The sequence below is a fragment of the Rhineura floridana genome, chromosome 4 (genome assembly GCF_030035675.1).
Source record: "Rhineura floridana isolate rRhiFlo1 chromosome 4, rRhiFlo1.hap2, whole genome shotgun sequence".
Classification (NCBI taxonomy): Eukaryota; Metazoa; Chordata; class Lepidosauria; order Squamata; family Rhineuridae; genus Rhineura; species Rhineura floridana.
Window position 1 is genome coordinate 148,625,594 of NC_084483.1, and position 20,624 is coordinate 148,646,217.

A 20,624-nucleotide genomic window follows, 5' to 3' on the forward strand; every position below is an offset into this window, starting at 1 on the left:
TAAGAACATAAAAACCAACAATAAAAAATTCTATAAATACATTCAAAGCAGGAGACCATCTAGGGAGACAATTGGACCCTTGGATGATAAGGGAGTCAAAGGTGTACTAAAGAACGATAAGGAGATTGCAGAGAAGCTAAATGAATTCTTTGCATCTGTCTTCACAGTGGAAGATATAGGGCAGATCCCTGAACCTGAACTAACATTTGCAGGAAGGGATTCTGAGGAACTGAGACAAATAGTGGTAACGAGAGAGGAAGTTCTAAGCTTAATGGACAATATAAAAACTGACAAATCACCGGGCCCGGATGGCATCCACCCGAGAGTTCTCAAAGAACTCAAAGGTGAAATTGCTGATCTGCTAACTAAAATATGTAACTTGTCCCTCGGGTCCTCCTCCGTGCCTGAGGACTGGAAAGTGGCAAATGTAACGCCAATCTTCAAAAAGGGATCCAGAGGGGATCCCGGAAATTACAGGCCAGTTAGCTTAACTTCTGTCCCTGGAAAACTGGTAGAAAGTATTATTAAAGCTAGATTAACTAAGCACATAGAAGAACAAGCCTTGCTGAAGCACAGCCAGCATGGCTTCTGCAAGGGAAAGTCCTGTCTCAGTAACCTATTAGAATTCTTTGAGAGTGTCAACAAGCATATAGATAGAGGTGATCCAGTGGACATAGTGTACTTAGACTTTCAAAAAGCATTTGACAAGGTACCTCACCAAAGGCTTCTGAGGAAGCTTAGCAGTCATGGAATAAGAGGAGAGGTCCTCTTGTGGATAAGGAATTGGTTAAGAAGCAGAAAGCAGAGAGTAGGAATAAACGGGCAGTTCTCCCAATGGAGGGCTGTAGAAAGTGGAGTCCCTCAAGGATCTGTATTGGGACCTGTACTTTTCAACTTGTTCATTAATGACCTAGAATTAGGAGTGAGCAGTGAAGTGGCCAAGTTTGCTGATGACACTAAATTGTTCAGGGTTGTTAAAACAAAAAGGGATTGCGAAGAGCTCCAAAAAGACCTCTCCAAACTGAGTGAATGGGCGGAAAAATGGCAAATGCAGTTCAATATAAACAAGTGTAAAATTATGCATATTGGAGCAAAAAATCTTAATTTCACATATACACTCATGGGGTCTGAACTGGCGGTGACCGACCAGGAGAGAGACCTCGGGGTTGTAGTGGACAGCACGATGAAAATGTCGACCCAGTGTGCGGCAGCTGTGAAAAAGGCAAATTCCATGCTAGCAATAATTAGGAAAGGTATTGAAAATAAAACAGCCGATATCATAATGCCGTTGTATAAATCTATGGTGCAGGTGCATTTGGAATACTGTGTACAGTTCTGGTCGCCTCATCTCAAAAAGGATATTCTAGAGTTGGAAAAGGTTCAGAAGAGGGCAACCAGAATGATCAAGGGGATGGAGCGACTCCCTTACGAGGAAAGGTTGCAGCATTTGGGGCTTTTTAGTTTAGAGAAAAGGCAGGTCAGAGGAGACATGATAGAAGTGTATAAAATTATGCATGGCATTGAGAAAGTGGATAGAGAAAAGTTCTTCTCCCTCTCTCATAATACTAGAACTCGTGGACATTCAAAGAAGCTGAATGTTGGAAGATTCAGGACAGACAAAAGGAAGTACTTCTTTACTCAGCGCATAGTTAAACTATGGAATTTGCTCCCACAAGATGCAGTAATGGCCACCAGCTTGGATGGCTTTAAAAGAAGATTAGACAAATTCATGGAGGACAGGGCTATCAATGGCTACTAGCCATGATGGCTGTGCTCTGCCACCCTAGTCAGAGGCAGCATGCATCTGAAAACCAGTTGCCGGAAGCCTCAGGAGGGGAGAGTGTTCTTGCACTCGGGTCCTGCTTGCGGGCTTCCCCCAGGCACCTGGTTGGCCACTGTGAGAACAGGATGCTGGACTAGATGGGCCACTGGCCTGATCCAGCAGGCTCTTCTTATGTTCTTATGTTCTTATTACTGATTTTGACTAATTGATCTCCAAGGCTGCTACGTTGCCAAACTCCTCTTGTGTCTCTTTTATGTAGGGGATAGCCCTAGCTGAATTTTTAAGTATCAGTAACACATCATCAGCGAATAAGTTAATAGTATGGTCCATACCCCCAGCATGGATGCCCTCTATCTCCATGGTGAGCCTGACCCCTTGTGCTAAGGTTTTTATAATGAGAGCAAATAGGAACGGGGATAGAGGGCAACTCTGTTTAGTTTCCCTTCCCAATCCTACATGGGGAGATTCTAGCCTATTGGTACAAACCACTGCTGTTGAGTTTGAATATAGCTGGTCAATCAAGTGCAAGAATGGTTCTCCAAAATTCATCTTCTATAGTAGCTTTTTCAGAAACCCCTTTCCACCCATCAAAGGCCTTGAATGCATCAAGAGATACCAGAGCCACAGGGAGTTTGCGAGTGTTGATTATATGTATGACATTTAGGACCCTATGAAGTGAATCAGCAATGTTACATCTCGGCATAAACCCAGATTGATCTTGAGTTATAAACTGTCTTACAAATACATTTAGACGCTTAGCCATTATTGAAGATAACAGTTTAGCATCTTGATTTATGAGTGGTATCGGGCGGTAGGAGTTCAGTGACTGAGGGTGTTGAGCCCCAGCTCTCCCAGGGGGATCAGGGTGGGGAGCCAGCCGAGTCCCAGCCTCCTCAGATAGGGCAGGGGGAGGAATCAGAGGTAGATGAGACTTTCGAGGACAGTGAGGGAGGGGGAGTAGCTGACAGCCTGCCCGTTCCCACAGACAGTTCACCCGCCAAAGCAGACTTCGCTCCCCCTACAGATGCCTCAACAGAGCCATTGAGGGATGATCGGGCGGGCGCACTAGCTCCACCCCCCCAGGATTCCCAGCCTGGCACTTCAAATGCTTTCCCGCCTCCTGAGGCATCTATCAAGCCTGTACTGTCAGATGAGCTGGCGGCGGCTCGCCCCCCCCTTCGCCCTGCATGAGACGTCAAGAGAAGGTGGGACTTCGCAGGAGTCAGAGATTGCGAGCGAAGACCTTCCCTACTTAAGGCGGTGCCCCCCCAAACCCGGTTGCTGAGTCAACTTTCTTCACATGCTGCTGAGTAAGCCTAGGTAGCTTAGTTAGGGAATGTAGTGAGTTAGCGCAGCTAAGTCTATGAAACGTCTTGCCTTTGATGTTACTCTAATAAAACAGGAATTAATTCCAGCCTCCCCTCCATTTCGTGACCCTCACTCTGGGTAGAACAGCGGGTCTCAGTCAGGCTTTAGTAGTACTATTATTTTTGAGTTGCGCCATGTGTTGGGTATTGCCCCCCCCCGATAAAATGTTGTTGAATAGATGAGTCAGCCAGGGGCAAGTTCCACTTTGAATGCTTTATAGAAGTTGCTAGTGAATCCATCCTCTCCTGGAGCGTTGCCATTTTTCAAATTCTGATGGCACCAACTACTTTGATCGTTACTGGTTGGTTCAGGTAAGCCTTTTGGTCTGTAGAGAGTTTTTTTAGATCTATTTTTGCCAGAAACTCCTCTGTTTTGTTACCATCTGGTTTGCCTGACGTGTATAGTTTTGAATAGAATGTTGCATATTCCTCATTAAATTTTTTATAGTCCAAAAGCAAGGACCCCAATTCATTTTTAATTCCTGGGATAAGATTTTGAGAACGTTGTCTTTTAAGAGCATGAGTCAGTAATTTAGGTCCTTTATCATCAAACTCATAGTATTGTCTCTTTGTGTGAGCCATTGCCACATACACTTTGTCTTTCTCTAGGGATTGCAGTTCCCTCCTTTTGTTGTCCAATGTTAGCCCTAGTTTCCTATCTCCAGTCTTTTAAAACTCTTTGTCCAATTTATCAATATCATCCAGATTAGTTTTGACATGTTTTTGTCTTTCTCTTTTGAGAAAACTGGCTTCCTTAATGCAATGCCCCCTCACAACTGCCTTCACAGCGTCCCATACCACATGAAACCCAACCTCCGAGGTGTCATTTTCTTGAAAGTAAAGAGCAATGGTTTCCTTCAAGTTGGAGCAGAAGTGTTCATTCGTGAGTAAATTAGAGTTAAATTTCCATGAGATAGCCTGCCTCAACGTAGATTTCAAAGATACCACGAGTGATGTTGGAGCATGATCTGATACCATTTTTGCTGCTTTGTCAGCCTCTATTACTCACTCCCATAACTCTTTATTGATGAGGATATAATCCAGTCTTGAATGTGAATGAAACCTGTGGGAGTAGAATGTGTAGTCTCTTTCCGAAGAATCAAGCAATCTGCGAGAGCCCAGAAAGTTGTGAGAAGCCAAGAGGTCCGAAATGTAGGTGTTGTTAATGCGCTCCATCCGTCTATTATTGCTGTGGTCCAATCTATTATTAAGGCAGCTATTGATATCACCACCTACAATGATTGGTCCGTGAGCAAAATTCCCAACAGTCTGCAATGTTGTTCTTAGATAAGCCAATTGACCTTCATTACGCACATATATTGAACACAAAAGTGAGTTTCTCCCCTTCGATCATGCCATTTACTATTACTTAACGACCATTTGGATTGGATAAACTATCACACACTACTAGGGGGCACTTTTTAGTTACCAGAATGGCCAACCCCCCCTTGCCTTTGATGTTCCTGCAGCACAAATTTGCTCACCTAACCATCCCCCTCTCAAGAGTTTGCCCCGTGGTGTTTTATTTTTTGCATGATGGGTTTCTTGTAAATATATTATATCTGGGGATTCACGTTTGAGAGCTGCTGCTACTCTGGCACGCTTGATAGGGGAACCCAGTCCATTTACATTAAGGGAGAGTATTCTCAACTTGCCTGACATCGTTCTCATAGTATTACGAGAAGAGAAAAACCAGATGCTTTTTCATTTAATTGGTGCCAGAGAGTGAATTGTTCTGCCTGTACTCCAACCTTTATAAACCCACTTGGGGAAGAAACTAAACAAAACAGCATCAACAAACAAACTAGCGGGGGCAGCCCCCATTTAGTTGACTGCCATGAGACAACGCCGAGAAGTGTCTCAGCCTTCACGAATTGATATAGATAATGTGGCTAAACTAGCCTATTTGAGTAAACGAAACAATCCTGCAAACTTATAAACAGATCAAGAGCAGGGGCGGTCGTAGGTAATTGTGATCAGTCTTCATTGTTTCCCAGAGTGAGATTGCTGCTTCTGCTGCTTTCCCCTTCCAACAATGCTGCAGCATCCTGTTGATTTTTATTTTTGCTTCCCTTACTTCTCTGACGTTCTCATTGTTCATTCCCTGTGTCCAAGTCAGGGCTCTTTCTGTCTTGTGGTGGATTTATGATGGTTGAGACTTGGAGGTTGTGAAGAATTTTCTCCGCTTGCTTCCCATTGCTTGCCATATAAACTTTCCCTTCATGGAGCACCACCAGCTTAAATGGGTATCCCCAGCGATATTTAACCCCTGCTTCTTGCAGTGCTGTGGTGTATTGTTTAAAGTCCTTCTGCCTAGCCAACATATTGGGACAGATGTCTTGGAAGATGCTAATTATAGCACCATTATACTTGATTTCTCAAAGGTTACATAATGCTTTGTATATTTTTCCCAGAGCTTGGAAAAGTTACTTTTTTGAACTACAACTCCTATCAGCCCAATCCAGTGGCCATGCTGGCTGGGGCTGATGGGAGTTGTAGTTTTAAAAAGTAACTTTTCCAAGCTCTGATTTTTCCTTTGTTTTGAAACATTCAAATTTTATGATAATATCTCTTGAAGGGCCATCAGGTTTGGGGTGAGCCCCTAGATCTCTATGTGCTCTCTCAATGTCTTCCATTGTGAGTATTACTCCTAAATTGAGCATGTTGAACCAGTCTGCTATGAACCCGGGTACATCTGCCCCTTCCTCTGATTCTGGGATCCCTCTCACCCAAATATTGCCTCGTCGGGCCCGATTCTCCTGTTCTGCCACTCTCGGCTCTAGTACTGTAGTCACCATTTTCAGCCTCTTGTGATTATTTTCAGCTTGTCATTATGCCTTAGGCCTAGCTCCATGGCTGCATTAGCTGTTTTGGATATTTCCTGCACTTGCATAGAGAGGTTTGCTATTTTCCCTTCCAGAGGCTGTAGTGCCTTTACTCAATCAGATGAAAGGGCTTTTCTTATTTTATCTATATATTCATTTGGGTCGGGATCGTTTACTAACGTGCTTGTCTGTTTCCCGCCTTTATGTGCTTTCTGACCTCCCCATGCCATGTCAGTTACACTCTGCATTTGACAGGTCAGAGGGATCCGCACTAATACTAGCTTCTGCGTTGAGTTTGAGAATTTCTGCTGGAGATCCTTCGATTGTCTGGGACATCACCCCCCCCCCGGTCTTGATGATTAGAAGTAAATTGCTTACATTTTGCAGGATTTTACATGAGATTTTTCCTCTGAAATTGCGGGAGACTTGGCTCTACGCCACCATGTTGCCCGGTAGCAAACCACACACCCCTGAGATTCAAAATCTTGAAACATAGTAATGCCTTCTTCAAATCACCTGGAGTAGTATCTCATTTATTAATTTTTATGAGACCATGATAGGTAATGTTTGAAAAAGAAATGTTAATTTAGTTAATATAATTTATCTTTATTATTGCTACTCTCTCTAGCCATGAGACTGATAGCTTGCCTCACTTTCACATATACTCCTTAGATTTCTCCAATACTTGTAGCAAATTATCTTTAATAGTTATGCCTATCATCTGAAAGAAATATTATTATGTATCCAATACTTCTTAATTTATTTCTAGAAATTGTTAAAAAAAATCTGTATCAGTTTATGTTCTTCAGTGTTCATAGGTAATATTTTTGATTTTTCTGGATTTTATTATTTATTTATTCTTGGATTTATTAGTCACCCATCTGGCTGGTTCTAACTTATTCTTAAGAAGTTTAACAGAACCTGCAGGGCACTGTAATATAAATGCTATACAATCTGTATAACACATAATTTTGATTTGTATCATTGTATAGTAATTCCTTTTATGTTTTTACTATTCTTGATACATAGATTAAAAAGTAATTGAGAGGGAGAGCATTCCTATCTGACACATCTTTCTAATTGTATTGTGGGAGAGATGATTCCATTAATCAAAATCTTAGCCACATTTGATTATATTGCTTGAATAAAACCGCAAAAGTATAGTCCTGGTCTAAATTTCCTCAACATTTTAAACCATAGACCTCCATTCTATAGAATCAAATGCTTTTTTTATTTACAAACTAAAAGAGTAAAGTTGTGTTTTGCTTATATTTTAACTCTGTTAAGTTGATAATTTTGCATACATTCCATTATGATTGTCTGCCTACAATGAGTTCTGTTTTATCCTCTTTGTATATATTCTCCTGACACTTTATTAACTCTGTAAATAGGGCTGTCACACCTTTATAATCAGTATTTAAAAGTGATATACTTGGCCTTGGGCCAAGGGTCCAATCTTGAGGACAGCTAGTGCTGAATTTGCTCAACTTAATCTACCTCACAGGGTTGTTGTGCATCCAAAACACTGTCTTGTAGATTAGATATAAATGTAAAAAAAAACTTTAATAAAATTAAATAAAATTAAAATCTACTGAAATAGCTCAAGGTGCTTCTCTTGCATAATGGCCACATATAGATAACTATGTGAATTGGCCTGACAGTGGGACATCTGAACTCTTCCAGAAAACCTATTCATTTTTGGCAACATTTAACTACTCTCAATATACCATCTCAAATTGTGATCTCAGAGGAGTAGGAGAAATGGACTAAAATTATTTCCTCTCCCAACATAGGCTGATTTAAATCTTACAAATTTGATGCCTAGGGGAGAAAACATTTCAAATAAGGCACTTTACAGTAATATTTTAAAAATCAACAACAGAAAATTTACTGTCAGCTCAGAGGGTAAACTAAGATATTAGACTAACATCTGCTTCAAGGAAAGTGTACAAAATTCCTTAGCATTGCCTAACCATGGGGTAAATTCAGAAGAAGTCCACACTGAGTAATTTGTGCTATGGGATTTACAGGTGTGAAGTTGTCATTTTTGCAATTGTTCAACCAGTAGGGTGATTAAGATAGTGGGGGTGGGGGGAAGTACTTTATAATTCAATCAATAGACTGATTAAGATAGTAAAAGTGGCAGGGAAGAGAAGTGTTCTCATCCAATTAAATGAAGTTACTTTGATGCATATTCCTTCAGGGACGGTTTCAGGATTTCCTGAATGAGAGGAGCCAGCCAATCCTACCTGACTAGTTGAGGGTTGGAATTGGATTTTGCAAGTATACAAAAGTTTTTTTCCAGGCAACATTCATTCTCCTTTTCTGTTCTCTTCCAGAGACTACACTCTGCTACTGGTACAGAATTTTCCACAAGATTACAAACATAATAGAAGGTAAGTTTTTTGCTTAAATATGTATTTGCTGTTTATTTGGTAAATGAAACACTGAATAGTGTCTATAATATCATTAGCTAGTAATCCAGCTGTTATCACCACATGCCTGCACCATCTTTAAGTAAAATTAAATTGAATGGGGAAAAAAAAGGTAGAAACCATCTCTAAAAAAACCACAACCAAAGTTAGTCAAAATGGAAATTTTAATTTAATGTGAATGTGTTAAAGCCTACACATACAACCTCTTAAAACTAAATCACAGCATATATAAAATAGTGAATGAAAAACTGTTTTTCTATGTAAAATAAATAGCTTCTGAGAAACTGAGGGCGCTTTCAGACTGACACTATTTTGTTGGTGGGATTCAACTACATACTGGCTAATTGTACATATTGCCGCCGTGGGCTCCTCCTGGGAGGAAGGACAGGATATAAATCAAATAATAAATAAATAAATAAATAAAATTCAGGTGGTGCAGTTAATATGAATTTATTTTATTATTTATTTATTTTATTCATTCTTTTATATATATCCCACCTTTTTCCCAGAACTGGCTTACAAAAAGTAAAACAAATAGTTAAAAATAAATAAAACATGTAAGAAGTTATAATTAAAATGTAATTAAACTAACTATAAAACCACAAAAGACAATTATGCTGGGGAAAACAGCAGGGAGTAGAAAAAGAGGAAGGCCAAACAAGAGATGGACTGATTCCATAAAGGAAGCCACAGACCTGAACTTACAAGATCTGAACAGGGCGGTTCATGACAGATGCTCTTGGAGGTCACTGATTCATAGAGTTGCCATAAGTTGTAATCGACTTGAAGGCACATAACAACAACAAATAAAACCATTTAAAACATAGCAATTAAAAAAACACAAAATACAAAACAGTAAAAACAGCACCCTATTTAATAGTCTTCACAGTCAATTCCCTGTCGGAGCATAAAAGTCTTTACCTGCCAACAAAAGGACAGCAAGGAGCCAGTCTAACTTCCCTAGGAAGGGAGTTTCAGAGCCAGGGGGCAGCCACTGAGAAGTCTCTTGCCCCTGTTCCCACCAGACATGTCTGCGAAGGTGGTGGGACTGAGAGAAGGGTCTCCCTCGATAATCTCAGGGCTCGGACAGGCTCATATGGGAAGATACGGTCCTTCAGATAACCTGGATTTGGCTGCTTCCAAAAATATCTGACTTTTTGTGGTAAGGAAAGTGCACTAGAAAGTGTGGAATAAAAAATGTTTTATGTGATATCATACATCTTCTCCACAAACAAGTCAGAATGCTTTCTGTTTATTATTGTGGGCTTCCTACTGGACCCAAGAACTACCAAGTCATTAGTGTGCTACAATCCAAGAGATGTCATTCTGTTTCTCACTTTTTTAAAATGTATCAATTACCTGAGCTCTCTAATACATTCAGGTCTCAAATTATGGAAATTAATGTATTTACCAACCAGACAGAATGGACATTTACTTTCCATCTCATGGAAATACACTATTTCCCCCAGTAACTTTTTAATGCCTTATTATATTTTCAACTTTGTAATTTATAAACTACAAGGAGAGTTTAAGATTAACACTGTGGTGTAGTGGTTAGACAGTAGGACTATGACTTGGGAGACCAGGGTTCAAATCCCCACTCAGCCATGAAGTTGGGCCACTCAGCCATTGACCTTGGGCCAATCATAGTCTCTTAGCCTAACCTACCTCAAAGGGTTGTTGTGAGGATAAAATGGAGAGGGAGAAGAACCATGTATTCCACCTTGAGTTTCTTGGAGGAAAGATGGGATATAAATGTAATAAACAAATAAGCACAGACAGCAAAATTAATGGTAAAATATTTCCCTGAAATATTGAAAAAGCAACCTTTGGTTTTAATGGTTTAATTGTTTATTGGTTTCACTGTACACTGATTGTATTTATTCCCCTAGGATTATATGGTTTGAACATCATTTGCAATATAAAATCATTTTAGGGTTGTTGCTTTTACTTTGACTTCTATATTTATATGATTATTGATTGGTGTTTAGGAAAAACTATCTTCTCTTTGTATTAATAGCTAGCATGTATGCTTGTTAGGAAATACACGTTTAAATGAGTTTTTTTCTTGATAATCCTATCCATGTCTATTTAGAAATAAGTCCCATTTGAGTTCAACAGGATTTACTCCCAGATAAGTCTCTATAAGATTGTAGCCTAAATCATGGCTTAAATTAATTTTTTTACTCAATCCACCCTTCCCTAAAACAACTAAGACTGCAAAGAGCAAATTCGAAACTACTGAATGTGTTAGTTTTAATACATTGAGATTTGATATTCCAATTGAACATCTGTGTAAGTCCCTGCAGTGCACAAGGGTGTACATAATCTAGCCTTTTTAAAAATAAAGAGAGCAGCAGCATGGATATTTCCCCTTGCAGTGAGATAATTCCAGCCTGTTATGGGTGGACTTGATATCATGCTATTTAGCTTGTGAAACAGTGCTTGTCAGATAATGCAACTGAAACTGAGAGGCGAGTAAGGGCACTCTTTGAACTGATTGCACAGATAAGCCCTAAAATTTGTAGGCATCTGTTAAAACAATTTCAGCTTTGATCTTTCAAACTACACATACAAAGATATTCCAGCTTCGATTTCAAAGGCCTACAAAGATATGTTTATAAACCTCTGTTTTTAATGTTGAAGGGACTTTTTGGTACACATGTTTAGAAGTGCTTCTGGAATGTCTGGAAAGGTGTGGGCTTTGCCTGGCACCGAGATAGAAGATGATTGACAAAATAAGAAAAAGCAAGAAACAAAGATAGGGAGCTTATTAAGTGAGTTGGGTTTGGCAGGAGCCCTGGCTTAAAAAATGTACAAAGTTGAGGAAAAAAGGTTAGTTAGCTCTTATTAGATGAATCCTTTTATCCTGCTTAATGAAGGGAAGCAACATCATACAACTAATCTCCATGCTGAAACTGTCAAGAGCAATATTAAGTGGGGTTTTTTTGCAAATATCAGATTGAATGAACCATGAAGAGCAAGTTAATAATAACCTATTTTATTTCTCATGCAAGTTTCTGAAGTCCTGGAAGCGAGTGAACATTCTTGCAGCCTGGCAAAGTGTCAGCACCTAACCTTGAAGAGGGAAGCTTACATTAAAGTTCTGAGAGAGAAAATTTTGGTAACCAGAGAAAGCATCAGCAGCCGCTGTGTGTGATGGTGTATTTATAACTAACACAGGAGTTGATATTATGGCATAGATAACACAAAAGGATTTGCTGAAGAACGACTCACACTTTGTCGATTGTTTTTCAATCCTTCCTTTTTACAAAATAGTCCCCTCCCCCAAACACTGCCAAAAGATGCCAGCCAAGACACCCATCTACCTGAAAGCCGGCAACAATAAGAAAGGGAAAAAATTCAAGCTGAGGGACATTTTGTCTCCTGATATGATCAGCCCGCCTCTTGGTGATTTTCGCCACACGATTCATATCGGGAAAGAAGGACAGCATGATGTTTTTGGAGACATATCCTTTCTGCAAGGAAATTATGAGCTCTTACCTGGGAATGAGGGAGAGACAGCCAGCCAGTGTGAAGGCCACAATGAGTTCCTAAGAGCAAACAGCACCTCTGACTCTGTGTTTACTGAAACGCCTTCTCCGGTGCTCAAAAATGCCATCTCACTTCCTGCCATCGGTGGTTCTCAAGCCCTCATGCTGCCCTTGTTGTCACCAGTGACATTTAATTCAAAGCAGAACTCTTTGGGGCCTTTAAGGAACCCCAGACATAGCTGTGAGCCCGTAATGGAAGAAAAGTTGCAGGAGAAGAGCAAACACTTGGAGAATGGGAAAATATACAAAGATGACATCACATGGGAGCAGAACATCCCAACATCACATTATTCTAATGGAAGACATAGTCATTCATCCAGCCTTTCAGAACAATACGCTGAATGGCAAACAGAGGAGTTATTTGACAACGGCCATCTTTCATGTGATGTAACCAAGACCCAGCCGAAATCAGAAGACTCCCTTTCAGATCTGGCAGAGCCTCTTCTTTCTTTGCAACTTGACCTCGGGCCATCACTTTTGGATGAAGTACTCAATGTAATGGACAAAAACAAATCATAGAACTTGCTGCTCTTTTCACCTCAGTCGTTCTTATAAACACAACTGAAATGCATGAGCACCATCCAGCCAAAGGTAAGCAATTGAGGCTGCAGACCTACGCACACTTATTTTGGAATAAGCCTTACTGAACTCAATGTGCCTTAGTAAAACATTAGGTGCACCTATTGAGAATGCATGGGATTTAAATATGCTTAACTTTGGATGGATTGTGATTTGTGTGGTTATGTACAAAACTAATGCTCTTTGCAGTTGACGTTTTCTAAAACAAATGACTTTAAACTATTTTTTTACTTAATTTCCATGATTTTTGTAACATTGCAAATGTCAGACAACAAGAGGACATATTTTAACGACACAATTTTTCAGCCAAATTAAACTGTTTTCTAAAAACCAAGAGTTGTCAATGTAATATTTGGGAGGATTCTGCAAGTTAGAACCATTAATTCATTTTCAGGAACGCTTTGCTTTTCAAGGACCCTGTGTGTACCAGGCATAAAATTTATGAAGCAAAGGTTAAATGTCAATTAGTTCGGCATTACTTAATATGTAATTCCTTCCCAGAATAATAGTGGAGTTTTTTAATTAGCAATGTTTTTCGTTCTGGCTGCACTGTTATTGTTGAGTGTTAATGCATAGCTCTGTGTTCAAATGGGAATGATTTTTTTCTGTTCAGCTATTAAGGGAAATATATGTAGCTAATACGAATAAGGTGCCATTAACATTACTGGAGCCTCTTGTGTGAGCTCTTCTCCCAACATGTCTTGAATCCTAGACAATCCAATCTAAAAGAGATGAATTACATTATTTTATGAGCTGAAATCTATTTTTATGCACATTTACATTAGGTTGCACACACACACACAACACACACACACACAAAGCATTGCACCAGTGAGCTGTTGCTTTGCATTTTCTTGGGAGAGCCATTGTATAAACTGTATATTTGTGTGCATTTATGGAAAATACGTATTTGATCCTTTAGCTTTGTTCCTTCAGTTACTGACAATGACACACAAATCTTTAAAATTTTGCAATGGGTTGTTTTATGATTTTAGAGGAAAGCTCAAAGGAGATTGTGCTGCAGCAAATGGTACTTCAGGGAGTATAGAGATGTCCCTGCATTGGTTAAATACTTTGTGCAATACAATAAAAAATAAATGTGGAAAATCATGTTTCTGTGTCTGAATTACACTTTGTTAAGGGGAGATTTCTTTCCATATGCAGTTGAAATCCACTTACAATACATTCCAATGACATTGTGCAAGGCCAAAGCCAGCGAGCGGCCAGGTTGGGCACTGCCCAAGGGCCCCTACAGCCCCTGCCTGGCCCTGGAGAGAAGCAGGGTGGCGAGGAAAAGGGCCAGACAATGCCTCCTTGCAGTTGTGGTGGGCAGCCCTTTCTTTGTGCTTGAAGGTGGGAGAGAGAGCAGAGGAAGTTTGTCCCTGCAGTGCCACTGTCCTCTTCCTCCTCTCCCTATGGGCAGGGAAACTGAGGCGGCGGTAGCAGCTCCCCCTGACAGGTCAAAGCAGAGGAAGAGGAGGCAGGTTCAGTGTCAGAGCTGCACTATCCTCCCCATTCATGCCTCCTCCTCCGTCTCTTTCTCCGCTTTTGCCTGTTAGGGGGAGCCTGAGCCTCCTCTGCCTCAGTTGCCCTGCCCGGAGGGAGAGGGGGAGGGGAGGATGGCGGCCCTTCTTGCCATATTAATAAAGCAGAAGCTGCCTACTGTTCATGCAACACTTTCCACATCTACAGTGTTTGTAGTTAGGATCTTGTCAAAGCTATAGCGATCTAGCCAACATTAATGTAATTTCTGATTCATGAATGTGCTAATAGATGCGACATGTGAATATGGTAACACTGGGCATCAGATGAAGGACCTTAATGGACCTTTTCAGCAGTTGTGCCACTCTGGTGCACCCAAACTATTCTGGTTCTGCCCCTCCCTGAAAACAAACAGAGAAAAAGGCTATTTAGCAAACTTGATCCAGTTGCTTGCCTTATTTTATTACAGCTTCTCTAGAAGAGGAATGTCGAACTTTTAAAATGTTTTTACAACTCAGCCTTTGTAAATTTAGAAAGTTAGCTGAAGGGTAGGTTTGCCATGAAATAGTCATGCTTTAATGGTTGTATTGCATAATATATACTAGTTGCCTATTCATAACAGAGGGTAGACACCCCCTTGTGGTTGTGCTGGCTTCAGTGAGCCTCCCCCTCCATTTCTGAATGCAGGGACACATGACGCTGGTAAAACTCCATCCCCTTTTACTCCAAAATCTTGGAAGCTGCAACTTGAGCATGTTTTACCTTGAACTCAGATTCCCATAGACTTCAAAATGATTGGCCATCAACCCTGTTGCCCCTCCAGGTGTGTCCAATGAAAACGCTTTGTTGTAGGCTCAGGCAAATACGGTGATTGGCCCAATGCTTTGCAGTGGGTGGTCCTAATCAGCAGTGGGGAAGGGAGATGTGTCCAGCCCTGGGCAGAGTCATTTTAAAACACAGCCAGAGAAAATAGTCCAGCTGCTTTTGAAGCAACGAGCATCCAGAAAGTTTGCAGCAACTGCGTCGTTTAATGACCAGCAGGTTTTTAACTGAAACACTTAACTTGAGAGGAAGCTCTTGATTTGATCTTGAACAAAAGAAGCTGCCTTACACTGAGGCAGACCAATGGTCTGCCTAACTCAATATTGCCCACATTGACAGGCAGCAGCTCTCCAGGGATTCAGACAGGGTCTCTCATATGATGCCAGAAACTGAACCTGTGCTATAGTCCTCCCCCAAACTCCTGTTGCTTGACATAGACTATTGTTGCCATGTTGATTCCAAAAGGTGACATGGCAAAGCAAGGTTAAGACAACATATTTATTATTTATTTATTTCTTAAACTTATATACCGCCCGACTAGTAATAGCTCTCTGGGCGGTTAACATAAAATACAATAAAATTACAGAATCTGATACAACAAGCATATAAAAACTACACAATCTAAAACCAAGTTACAAACATTTAACTAAGATTAAAATGCCTCAGAGAAGAGAAAGGTTTTAACTTGGCACCGAAAAGATGATAGTGTCGGCGCCAAGCGTACCTCCTCGAGGAGACTGTTCCACAATTCGGGGGCTGCCACTGAGAAGGCCCTAGATCTCGTCACCACCCTCCGGGCCTCCCTATACATCGGGACCCGGAGGAGTATTCTGTTTGATGATGGTATAGGAGTAGGTAGGTTTCAAAGTTCTACAAGAGGGTTCCTTTCCACTCTGTCTAATGAAGAATACTTTAGGTTTGTGGAGAAGGGGCATATATGCCTGCTTCCACATCAGTAAAAAACAAAAAACCGCACAACTGAATTGCCATCTGAGCAATGTTTGAACTCGGCCATATTTTCTCATATGGAACTAAGGAAGCATTCCCAAGGTTAAGGAAAGGTTGTTTCCCTGTATTTTTCACTGATAGGTGCTACTTGCAGTTCTGATTTCCAAGGAGCAGAAAGGAAGGGACAAACATTAGTACAGATGAATTCAATAAGTGTGAACTTTCCACCCTTCTGTCAAGTCAGCAAATATATGTTTGAAAGGTGTTAGGGGGTATGAGAGCATGGTTTCATCTTTGGCAGGACCACTCACTCTTCAGAAAGGGCAAAGCTTTAGTGGAATCAGAATGTGCAATTTTCCAAGACCTGCACTGACCAGAAGTCTGATATTTTTGGCTGAATTAAGCTTTCTAAGCTTGAGTCAGACTCTTATGTTCTCTAAGAAAATGCTATTCTTTTGAAAGAGATCTCCCACAAGGGAAATATATCAGCTAATCTTACAATTAAGATAATATCCTTCTGTGTTTTGTGTTCTTTGATTATTCCCCTTGCCACTTCACTGGACAGCTAAGATTTTTGTTTAAATAGCAATCTACTTGAGCTCATCAAATCAGAATGCTGACTTTATGAGATCCTGGCCATTTTCACAGCAGTAAACTACTCCAGGGAAAATCAGTAATAGAAAGTAGATAATGCTGTTCTAAAACCACAAGATGGGGAGAGTTTCTGATAAAGCCCATTAGTATAAATATATTTTACAAGATTTTCTGACATGAAATATGGGGCACGATCCAACCAAACTGAAGCATGCTTGTAACGCATTGGTTTCAGTGGGAAAGTTGAACACATGCTTAATCCTCTCCCATTGAAATTGATGGGATTTTAAAGTGCTGAACTTTGACTACAGTGTTGTCTCTGTTAACACCAGATCCAAGAATGTGTCCATTTTAACTTTCAGATCTAGAGCAACAAAAGAATAAAATTAATCTGAACATGTAGTTAATTTTGTTAAGTGTTAAGATACATAACTGAATGATAAAAGGCATAGGTTGGTCCATTAAAAATCCAAACATCACAGTAAGGTAATATTTTGATTAGGATCGATCAACCAACAATATTACAAAGTCACAAGCAAGCTATCAAGTTCTCCAGAACTCTTCTTCAACTGAACAATTTGAAAAGCATTATATTTTAGCTACCATAATATGAATGTCACGATTCTAGTGCAGGCAGCTTTTAAAGACAATTCCTGGATTTATAAATATACAGTGCCTTGCCAAAGTAGTCAGTCCCCTGACCAATACTCTCATATTACTGAATTACAAATGGTACACTGTAATTTTGTTCTGTATTATATTTTATTTTAAAACACAAACTCAAAATCAATTATTCTAAGGTGACACTGGTTTAATGTTGGGAAATGTTTGTAAGAAACATAAAAAACTGGAACATGTTGCTTGCGTAAGTATTCAACTTCTGTGCTGTGGAAGCTCCCAGTTTACACAGATGAAAGAAATTGCCCTATCGAGGACACAATTAGCTTATCATTGGCCACCACCTGTGAACCATTAACGTTGCTGTCACATTGTCAGGATAAAAACCCCATTGTTGAAGGATCATTGGTCAGGCTGTGGATCTGAAGGAAAATGAAGGCCAAAGAGCATTCTACAGAAGTGAGAGATAATGTAATACAAATGCATAGATGAGGAAAAGGGTACAAAATAATATCCAAGTGTTTGGATATCCCAGTGAGCACGGTTGGATCGATAATCAGGAAGTGGAAGCTGCATCACACCATACAGCCACTGCCAAGAAAAGGCCGTCCCTCAAAATGCAGTGGTTGAACAAGGAGACTTGTGAAGGAAGCCACAGAGAGGCCAACAATCGCTTTGAAGAAGCTACAGAGTTCAGTGGCTGGGAGTAGAGTAATGTGAACCAATCAACCATATCAAGAGCTCTGCATAACACTGGCCTGTATGGGAGGGTGGCAAGAAAGAAGCCTACTCAAAAAGTACCATCTGAAAGCACGTCTGGAGTTTGCCAGAAAGCATGAGAGTGCCCCAGCCGCCATGTGGGAAAAGGTTTTGTGGTCAGATGAGACCCAGATAGAGTTTTTTGGCCAAAATCTCAAAGAGCTATGTGTGGCACAAACCTAACACTGCCCATGCCTCAAGACACACCATCCCTACAGTAAAATATGGTAGTGGCAGCATCATGCTGTGGGGATTCTTCTCATCAGCAGGGACTGGGCATCTTGTTAAAACTGAAGTAAGAATGGATGGAGCAACATACAGGGAAATACTGCAAGAGAACCTGCTTCAGTCCATTAAAAAACTGAAGCTTGGGAGGAAATTCACTGTTCAGCAGGACAATGATCCCAAGCACAAGAGCACAAGGCCAAAGCAACACTGGAGGAGCTCAAGAACAAAAAGGTGAATGTCCTATAGTGGCCCAGTCAAAGTCCTGATCTCAATCCCATTGAGAATCTGTGGCGCTACTTGAAAATTGCAGTCCATAAGCAATGTCCAACCAACCTGAACGGCCTGGAGCGAATCTGCCAAGTAGAATGGGCCAAAATCCTTCTGACGCTTTGCAAACCTGGTACATACCTACCCCAAAAGATTTAAAGCTGTTATTGCAGGAAAAGGTGGCTCTACCAAATATTAATGTGTGGGGTTTTTTTGAATACTTAAGTTTCAGTTTTTTATGTTTCGTACAAACATTTCCCAACACAAAACCAATGTCACCTTACAATAATTGATTTTGAATTTCAGTGTTTCAAAGTAAAATATCATACAGAACAAAATTACAATGTACCATTTGTAATTCAGTAATATGAGAGCATTGGTCAGGGGTCTGAGTACTTTTGCAAGTCACTGTATATAATACGGAGGGGCCTCTGTCCTCCTGCTTGCTCTCTCGCCCATTCGCAAACAAGGTACTTCCAACAACCCCCCCAACAAACGTGTGCACATATACACACAGTCTCTCTCTCTCTCTCTCTCTCTCTCTCTCTCTCTCTCTCTCTCTCTGTCACACACACACACACAGAAGAAGTCCCAAATAGGTCACCCTCCCTCCCCAACCCGTCACTAAGATTCCTCTTCTCTTCCCTCCCAAGTTTTCTCTTTTTCTCCCCTTTAGACTTTCTGCAAGGAAGAGGGAGGCAGTCAGCTGAGGTGAGCGACACAGGAATAGTGGGGAGCAGCCGGGGCAGCACCTCAGCACTCCTATCCCGCTGCTTCCCTCTACCTTGCCTTCAGCCACTGAGGCTGTTGGTGACATGGGGGGAGGGGCAGAAACTGCACAGCAGGATAGCTAACAGGAGCTACCCTGGGCTGTCTGGATTATTCCTCTGCAGCTATACATATTATATGTATAGAATATAGATTTGCAATCTAACAGGTGTTTAAATCTGCACTCTTAGCACACTTACTAATGAGTAAGCCCCACTAAACTCAATGGGACCTACTGCTGGGAAAACACTGGTGGGATTGCAACCTTAACCTCTGCAGCAATGGAATTGAAGCATTCTTAATTTTGGATTGAGCTGCTGATTGCATTTTTCCAAGCAGCCAAGATATTTTCCTGCTCCAGCCAGTTCTGAAGTTTATCAAGTAGGTGGCTGGCGTAAAGCTTGCTGACTACATTCAGCAAATGAATGGGTCTATAGCTGGCTGGATCAGCTCGACTGCCTTTTTTGTGAATTGGAATAATGATGGCAAGACCCCAGTCCTCTGGGATACAAGCAGTATGATCAATGCTCGTAAAAAGAGCTGCCAGGACCGGTGCCCACCACTCTGTACTGGATTTAAATACTTCAGGGGGGATGTTATCAGGCCCAGGGGCTTTACCCTGCTTCAAGCAGCCTGGTTTGGGTGGGAGTGGGAATAATGTATACTGCCTGTTGTTATGATGCATTTTTGTCATAGTTAAATGAAAGTTACACAGTCTAAAGTGTTCCAAACTCCAAATTCCCCCTTCCACTTACCTTAACATTCCAAACTCAAAACAGTCTCCTTTCCCGCTCCCCTCCCAACCCAAACAGAGGGCTGATTCACACGGGAGCTACACCTCATATTAAAGACAAAGCTTTTCCCATTGCGATAGATTTTCAACGTTCACACACTCTTCCAATCTGCTGTTTTTCATTCACATTTAGTATTGCTGTTTTCTTGTGGCCCTGCCCCCCAATTTACATGTTTGGCATATGGCACTCAGAATGGAGAGAGAGGTGCAATCCCCATGACTGTTCCAGCTTCCAGAGCTCCTCAGCATGAAATTGACATGACACTGACTAGACCCCCCCCATTCCTAGTAAAACCCTTATTTTTCTTTTTTTAAATTAGGTAGTCCAGACAGGGCGTGTGAGTGAGTGAGAGACAGAGACAGACAGACAGACAGAGAGAGACTAAAACGATACTGCAATAAAAAGTAGATGCCAACGCCGCCCCCACTGTGAGGGAAAATTGTGGGGGTAGTTCAGCTTCACTTTTGCAAAGCCCAAGGAAGTTTGAGTGGAATGAGTTTGAAAGAACAGGAGTGAAGGAAGGCAGTATACTGGGCAAGTAAGGGGTGAAAGAAAGGAGGGCTGCAGCAGTTTGGGAGCAGTCAGTCAGAAGTTGCTTCTTGAGCCACTGGAAGTAAAATGGGAATTAATGGAGAGTTTAGTGGGTGGAAAAAGGGGAGTATCTGAAAGTGTCGATCCATCCCCCAGCAAAAAAAATCAGGGGAAAGAGCCTACATGGGAGGAGCACAGCGAAGCGGAGATGGTTTTTCCTTCACTTACCGCATTTTCAGCGAGTTGCTTTGATTCATTTTGAAAGGGAAA

The 20,624-nt window shown here is 41.0% G+C and overlaps 1 protein-coding gene across 4 annotated transcripts in view; it reads left to right on the top strand.

The window, feature by feature from the left end:
• Positions 1–13,642, top strand: part of CDC42EP3 (CDC42 effector protein 3) — a 50,298-nt gene extending 36,656 nt beyond the window's left edge. For all 4 annotated transcript variants that reach the window (XM_061626411.1, XM_061626412.1, XM_061626410.1 and 1 more), the window contains 2 exons: positions 8,315–8,371; positions 11,428–13,642. In XM_061626411.1, the coding sequence (XP_061482395.1) occupies positions 11,716–12,483 (768 nt within the window). In that variant the 5' untranslated portion in view covers positions 8,315–8,371; positions 11,428–11,715 and the 3' untranslated portion in view covers positions 12,484–13,642. The remainder of the gene's footprint in view (positions 1–8,314; positions 8,372–11,427) is intronic.
• Positions 13,643–20,624: the final 6,982 nt, after the last annotated feature.